The following is an 8093-nucleotide window of genomic DNA, read 5'->3' on the forward strand; positions in this document are numbered from 1 at the left end:
CGGGGGGAAGGGGATGTTGCTCAACAATTGATTTTGTTTTCATCTCCCCTTCTCTCGAAGACCAACTAAAGGCTGCCTGCAGAGGTCATTGCCACGAATCATGGGGATCATAATCCCATCAAAATAGTTCTTCGCTCTGCCCCAAGACCTATGTTTCAGACTGAACGCGGGGCCACGAATCTGACCCCCTCGACTGATAATTTAAGATTAATATGGAAGGGTGTCGACAGTGGCGAAGTGTTTACAAAATGAATCAAGGGCCATATGCATCTTATTAACTCCTGCCTGTCATCGCAACCTATACATACCGAGGTAATTCAGGACTTTACTAAACTTTGTCAGGCCACAAAAACCCTCCTATCAAAACCTGTACCTCCAGCAGGAAGTACCCCTAGATGGTTTGATCGAGAATGTACTTTGGCCAATAGGAATTTACGCAGGGTCCTGTCAGCCAATCCGAGGTGTGCTACAGATGTTCAGCTGGCAAGGAGGGAATAGAACACGATGATTTCGAATAGGAAGAAAGCTCTCCTAACTGAACGCTGGGAAGCCCTTTCTGAGGCAGCTAGTATAAAAAAGGGCAATATCTTCTGGTGCACAGTAAGGGACCTCCGTTCAATGGGTCAGCTATCAACCCCCATCAGCTGTAACATCTCCAGCGAGTCCTGGGAAAATCATTTTTCTAAAATGTATGCCACTCCCCCCCCCACTAGAGACAGTACATTATGAGCTTGGTCCATTGGCTACCATAGTGCTAACTATCACAGAAGTAGAAGAGGCCATCCACCAGAGTATAGGGAACAAGGCACCTGGGCCAGATGGGTTGCCAATTGACCTAATCAAATGGAACTCAGTTTTTATGGGCCCTGTTACTTTTGAATGTCTTTAATAGCCTGACTCATGCCACTTTACCCGAAACATGGGCTAAGAGTATTATAGTTCCAATTTGTAAAAAAGGAGACCGGTCCCAGCCGAGTAACTACAGACCAATATCATTGATTGATAATACCCTAAACATATTGGGGAGAGTTCTGTATAACAAAATTTTAACCTGGACAGAAGAAAATGGCATTTTAGAGTCATGCCAGCTAGGTTTCCGAAGCAAGGTGGGTACAATCGAACAATGCCTTAACCTTAATTTGGTTATTGGGAAATACACCATCGCACAGAAGTCTCCGGTCTATTTGGCCTTTATGGACCTTTCCACAGCTTTTGACCTTGTTAATAGGTCAAAGCTGTGGACAATCCTTTTGGCCAACGGGCTGGACGTGCGGTTGGTAAATTTTTTAGCGTACCTCCATAAAGATCTCCAGGCACAGGTGAGGATTGGCATAACTGGAGAGATTTCGGGAATTATCAAAGTTAGAAGGGGGTAAGACAGGGTTGTGTCTTGGCCCCCCTTCTCTTCATTATCTACATCAATGGGTTAAATAGCTCTCTGAAAATCGCAACTCAACATGTTCCCATAATTAATGGGAAACCTCTCCCCGTGCTATTATACGCATGCGGTGCGTATAGGCCGCACTCCCAATTCCCTGCGCATTTTAGTACAAAATTTTGTAAGGCATATGGACGGCTTGGATCTGCGCGTCAATTTAAAAAAATCGTTTTTTATGTGCTGTGGCCCTGGGAAGCGTGAGATAAGCTCTATTGCAGTGGATAGTCAAAAACTAACATGTACCCGCATATTCACTTATCTTGGGTTCGTCTTTGCTGCGAACGGCTCCTGGAGTGAGCATCTTGCTCACTCCAGGAGCAAGTTCTCAAAGGCCACCAATTCAATTCTTTGTCTCCCTCCTCCTAGGACCACTGGAACCATTTTAGCTTTTCAAAAAATCTATAAACTACAGTGCACTCCTGTGGCCACATATGGGGCTGAGATTTGTTGTAGTGTAAATAGTTTATGCATCTAGCAGGAAGAAAATAGGTTTTGTAGGAAACTGCTGGGTATCCCAATCTCTGCCCCACAATATACATACCACAGAGAACTTAATCTTAATTTCATATCTGATTTTATACGTGCTCGACCTGCTCTTTTTTGGTTATCAGTATGGAAGAACCAGGCTGCCTCCCTCACTCGAGAGATTATTAACGACTGTGTTTTGTGTAAGAAAGGGATGGATATCCCTTGGTTGAGTGGAGTGCAACAAAGTTTGTGCAGCATTAATAAGGAATCTATTTTCTTAGATCCAACCACAGCTGAAACTGCGTCCAAATAGGAACTAAGAGATGCCCTCTATTCTTTATGCAACACAGAAAGGATTGTTCTACAATCTATGAAACCTTCTGTTCTCAGATATATGTCAATCGAACAGTATTATCACCCTTTGCCTATATATCTCGCTTTACCCATGAGTCGCTGGGAAAGGATCCTATTATTCCGTCTAAGAGCTGGAACTGTCAGATCTGCACTGTGCTTTCCTCTTGGTTACCTCCCCAAAGTCAGTCACACACCATGCCCTTGCGATGGGAGGAGTGGTCAATTAATTATACATTTTTAGGTTTCGCCCTGGACGTAGCAACTGCGTAGCAGTTGCTCCGCCCAGGGCAAAATCTTATGTCCTACATATGGGGCTTTGGTCCCGCCTCTGTCTTCCATTGGCTAGCTCCAAAAATGGAGGCTAGCCATTGGAAGAGATTGGCTGTCAATCACGCTTTCCCCGTGAAAACGCGATTCGGGGGCGTTGCCGTGTCTTTTTTTAAGTCACGCCCTCTCCTCTTCCCATTGGCTAGAATGTTACCTTCCAGCCAATGGGAAGGGGAGAGCACGAAAAACACGCCCCCGAATCTGCCGGCCGGGACACCCCCGTGACGTCATTTCCCGGGCCGCACTGTGATTGGCTGCCGGCCCGGGACCTGACTCGTTTCGTCATTGTTAAGAAGTTGTCCTCAGGAGAGTGCTTGCTGTTGTGCTTCCCGCCTGCTCCCCCCCCCGTGGTCATTAAGGGCAGATATCGGCGGAAATATCGTTTATTGCAGAGCGTCAGTGATTATATGTAAGGGCACTCACTGAACATTTTAGTGACAAGTGCTGGCCTTGCGGTGTGGCTGTATGTAGCATCCGTGCAGCTTTGTATACTTAATTAGCGAATGAGCGGAACACACCCCCGGCAGCTGAAATGGCGGCATGAGGAGTTGCTACAAAATATAATGAGCGGACTGTGATCCATCGCAGCTGTGAAACAGTGTGCACTACTGACCCCTGAGACATGCCAAAAAGCCTCACAATGATACCGCTTCGCTGCCGTGAAATCTGCAGAAATCTCGACGGGCGATCTCGCCTCAAAATGGCGCTGGAAGCGGCTCTTTGTTTAACTGAGCGGAGATTTAAAAAACAGGAGCGGCCGCCCCGGTGCCAGGAGACGACATCGAGGGAGCGGCGGTGACCTGGAGCTGCATTCTCCACTGGGTGCATGTGGCTGAACCGCTGCCAATACTGCAGAGTAATTATCGTCATCATTTTATTTGGGGACAGGAAGAAATGTTTTGCCTTTTTGCTTCTTTGGCCTGAAGACGACGGGAGCAGCAAGCAGGTTTCTTAGCTAGTCTCACCTCCTCCCTTCTTTTCTATTTCCCCCCGCCCCTCCTATTTTCTTGCAGTCGCTGGTTGCACTCTCTCCTCTCCGCTGCTAGTGATACCTGATGTCAGCTGGCTCCGCCCCACCCCCGTCCCTTTACCTCCCATCTCGACGGCTGCAATTTATGCTCCCAGTTCCATCTGCCCCTGCTACGTCACCTCTCCCCCTCGCTGCAGGCGATGCACCCCCCTCGCCCCCCCCCGTTCGCCATCTTTTGCTCTATGCAAGGGCCCAGGGCGGCCAGTTGTGCCCCTCCTCCGTTGCTACAGGTATACCCCCCTCTTTGCTCTTTTCGCCCTTCCCCAATGCTGTCTGTGTTCTTGTCTGTGCCGTTTTCTTGCCTCTGTTCCGTGATTGCTTTTCTGCCCTCCCTTCCCTCATTGTGCATGCTTTTCTGCCCCCTTCCCTCGTTGTGCGTGCATTTCTGCCCCCCCTCCCTCGTTGTGCACGCTGTTCCCTGCTTGTGACCCAGGTGCTTTGTTAGGTGGGGCTAGGGGGAGGGTGGTGGGAGGAGTCCGCTGGTGGGCAGGTGTGTGTGTGTGTGTGAGGGTGCGGTAGGAGCACTGCGGGAGAGAAGCTATGGTCTGGAGAGCACACACCAACCACGGGGCAAGAACTTGGAGCAAGAAGAAACCACAGTGACGCCCACCCTCAGCACCACTGCTCTCACCCCAGCACCCGCGCATTTCCACTTGCTGTTTCCCAAGTTTAACCAGTGCGTTTGCCGGAAGGGCTCTATTCTAAGCCCCGCGTCCATCTGCTCCACCCCCTACTGTGCCCTCAGCTCTGACCGGTTCCCGGCTCCGACATAGCGCTCTTACCCCTTGGTCATCAACTCTTGCCCCGTACTGCCCTCTGACCTCAAGCAGGGCATTCGTCCCTTGCCGCGTTGCTCTCTGCCCTCGCAGGTGCCCTCAGCTCTGAATCCTCTGCCATCTCATCTCACCCCGGGCCCTCACTCACTTCTTACCCCATAACTCTCAGCTCTTACCCCTCAGCTCTTCCTAGGCCCTCCCTTCTGGCACCTGTGCCCTCTGACCTCAACCCAGGCCTCCAGCCCTCACCACGCTGCCCTCACCTGTGCCCTCACTGACTCCTGTGCCCTCAGCTCTTACCCCTGTGCCCTCAGCTCTTACCCTTGTGCCCGCAACTCTTACCCTTGTGCCCTCTGCTCTTACCTGTGCCCTCAGGTCTTACCCCTGTGCCCTCAGCTCTTACCCCTGTGCCCTCAGCTCTTACCCCTGTGCCCTCAGCTCTTACCCCTGTGCCCTCAGCTCTTACCCCTGTGCCCTCTGCCCTCACACGTGCCCTCAGCTCTGACACCTGTGCCCTGTGACCCTCGCCGGGGACAATGGCCAGCATGGCGGGGTAGATCGTGGCCTTCCTGCTGGCCCTGTCGGGCTGGGTGCTGGTCTGCTCCACGCTGCCCACCGACTACTGGAAGTGTGTGGCTCTGTGTGTGTGTATGGCTCTGCGTGTGGCTCTGTAGGTATGTATGTGTGTGGGACTCTGTGTGGGTCTGTGTGTTTGTGTGTGGTATTTGTGAGAGATTAAGCTATTGGCATTGTAAATGACAGTGCCATGTATTTATCTATTTTCAAAACCAACACAAATAAAAATGTTGTCATTTACAATGCCAATAGCTCTAACTTTTTCAAAGGGCGAGACCGTTGCATTGTAAATGCTTGTTTATTCTTTTGTAAGTATTATACTAATTACTTTAAGTGGCTCTTAAAAACATTTTTTCAAAAGAGAAGGCCTATTAGTTTGGATGAGGCTAATGTGTGTATAGTAACTCTGGACGATGAAGATCTGATTTTTCGTATAAGCACTTTTCTCAGAATTGCTATTAGAGCTCGCAAGTCCATGTCTGACCCCTGAGACTCCATTTTTGTACAATTGTAAAAAGTTTTAATGTTTTATATATTAGTAATGTACTTATTTATTTATCGCCAATGAAGTCATTCCTGATCTGTAAATTTATCAAAACGTTATGTAATAACAGTGTAAATTTTGATACCGCCGTGTGTCCACAAACTCCGAGATTGTTGTTGTGACTTGTTATGACATTGTGCTTTTATAGGTATCAAGGTACCCGAATAAAGATTGTGAACTGAACTGAGTGCCCCTTTAAGCAATGTAGGCTTTGCTGACTGCAGTTCAGAACATATTTTATCCTCTAACTCAGATCGTCTAACCACCACTGATCTGGCACCCTAAATGCTGCTCAGCTCTGACTTCACCGGAGCGTGTAGACATCCTTGTGGCAGGGGCGTAGCTTGTCAGTAAGACGGGGATGCGAGCTTCCGGTTTCCTGACACGCGAAAACATTAAGCGCAAACAACGCATGGGGGGTGGGGAAACACAAGGGCCAAAGGAATGGGAAAGGAGTGCGGATTGTGAGAGATACTAAATAAACACATACGTGCCATAGACCCGATTCAGGCGGGAGACTACCGATTTTTCAAGCCAAACATGGCTTTATTTTAGCTGTTTCCCGCCTGAAATGTCATTTTCTACAATAGAAGTCATTGGGGAATTTTCATTCTCCCATTTTTTTTATTTTACATCTCCAACGTCTCTGTCCTAAAATGTTGGCATGTATGTAAACAGCATGTTGTAAAATTTCCACGTTTTTAAGACCTCCAAAACACAGAGAGAGATTTGTTATCGGAGTATTTACAAATCCCAGGTGAAATGTGTCGGACACCTTACCATACCGGACCGAAAGCTCCTGTACTGAGCAATCTATTAAATACTACATTTATTAGGGAGTGTAACACCCCAAACAGCTGCCCTGAAACTAGCCAGTGCCTTGTGGTTCATGTTTGTGTGACGTGCAAATGTACAATTCTTAGAAAAAAAATTACACACTGTATTACTAAAGCAGTTCATTATCTAGTGCACATTAAATCCATGCCTTTATCTTAAATATATTTTTTTACTGTCTTTTTTTGCAGGCACCGGCCTATTCCGTGTTGAAGGTGGCGATCCAGCTTGGGTGTAGAGCAGCAGTGTTTTTATCAGAGCGCATTTAAGACGATTGTTTCAGTTTTGTAACAGTTCAACACATGTACATGGTTATTATAAATATACGTGTCTTGCAATGTACTTCTAAATTATGTGAAATAAATATATTATTTACTTAAGAACTGTTTGTCTAACGTAAAAGCAACCAGTCTTCTTGTATGTTTTGGAAAAGAGTTAATGAACCATATCGGTGGTTACATAGCATAGTCGTTCTGACCCTGAAGATGGTCAATAAAGCTAGTCCTCGTCCAGTTTGTTAGCTCGACCCACAGCTGAAAGTGGTGAAGAAAGGTTGGGGGACGTTAATGAGCCTTATTGACCGGCACCAAGGTCAGTAACGTTGTATGCACATGAATGACCCGGCATTAGACCCCTCCTTCCTTCTCTTTCTTTCCCCAGTTAATTGGTAATAAAGTAGAAACTGAGGAGAGGAGGACCTGTACCAAGTTAAGGGCAGAATGGCAGGTATCCGGATTGTACCCCTTTCAGAATTCCCTTAGATATGCTCATTTTAATTAGCATAGTGTGGGGGGCTTGAATAAAATAACACTTAGATGAAGTAAAACCATACAAAAGGCAAACATAATACGCTTTCATGTATTTCTTAAAAGAATGGTGATTTTTTTTCTTTTTAAAGTTGAATTATTACATGCACTCGGCAAACTACGTTAAGCACGCTCATTTCTTTACAAATCTTAGATATAACAAGCTGCCCTGTTCTTCATAAAGTGATGTGCTAAACAATTTGGATGGGTGACAATTTTCTACTTAATTTACTCATATTTCGAGTACAACCTGGATCCCGTGCTTCTGTTTTGCACCTGCTATTTCTCAAAATCCCACAGGGTGGCAGTGTAGCGTGTGTTTTGCTTTTACGTTGTGCAGGTGTTACTTGCATCGCATCGTTCTTATTCAAGGAAAAACCTTCCTTGAATAACAGTCACGGTCTACCGATTTGTGAAAGTGCTTATTTTTTTCGTAATATTGCACGAACATTGCACAGAATTTCTCGTTTAGATGAAAGCGTGGTTTGCCGGCAACTTGTGACTTGTTTAGACAAGGACATGCCTCACGTGAAAATGGCACACAAAATGCTGGCAATATACTGGTTCGAGAAGACAGTGTCTCTCGGAAAGATATTTGTGCGCCAAACGTGTTTGTCGGGTGGAAATTACATAAAATGTCATAATGCGATTTTTTTGGTGAACATTTACTTAACTTGTATTTGTTTTTTTGTTTTTTGGTAATTTTTATTGCAGATACTCAGTCATAAGAACAACCGTGGCAGCATTATTTAAGTAAAACAGTGTTACATAGTAGATTTCAGATCATGGAACCCCAAGTGTCTCTCCGGTGCATAGTCCAAAAGTCAATCTGACAAAGTCTTTGAATCGTTCCCGGTGCATCCTCATCATAGCATAGGGGGTATCCACGTTACTCATCTAAGCAGCTGCTTTTTCAGTTTTTTACCCCCCCCACCCTCCC

At 46.5% G+C, this 8093-nt stretch overlaps 1 protein-coding gene across 1 annotated transcript in view; it reads left to right on the plus strand.

The window, feature by feature from the left end:
- Nucleotides 1–6730, plus strand: part of COQ7 (coenzyme Q7, hydroxylase) — a 168141-nt gene extending 161411 nt beyond the window's left edge. The window contains exon 6 of the mRNA XM_078664222.1: nucleotides 6539–6730. Coding sequence (XP_078520348.1) covers nucleotides 6539–6616 — 78 coding nt within the window. The 3' untranslated portion in view covers nucleotides 6617–6730. The remainder of the gene's footprint in view (nucleotides 1–6538) is intronic.
- The last annotated feature ends 1363 nt before the right edge of the window (nucleotides 6731–8093 follow it).

Source organism: Lissotriton helveticus, chromosome 10, assembly GCF_964261635.1.
Source record: "Lissotriton helveticus chromosome 10, aLisHel1.1, whole genome shotgun sequence".
Lineage (NCBI taxonomy): Eukaryota > Metazoa > Chordata > Amphibia > Caudata > Salamandridae > Lissotriton > Lissotriton helveticus.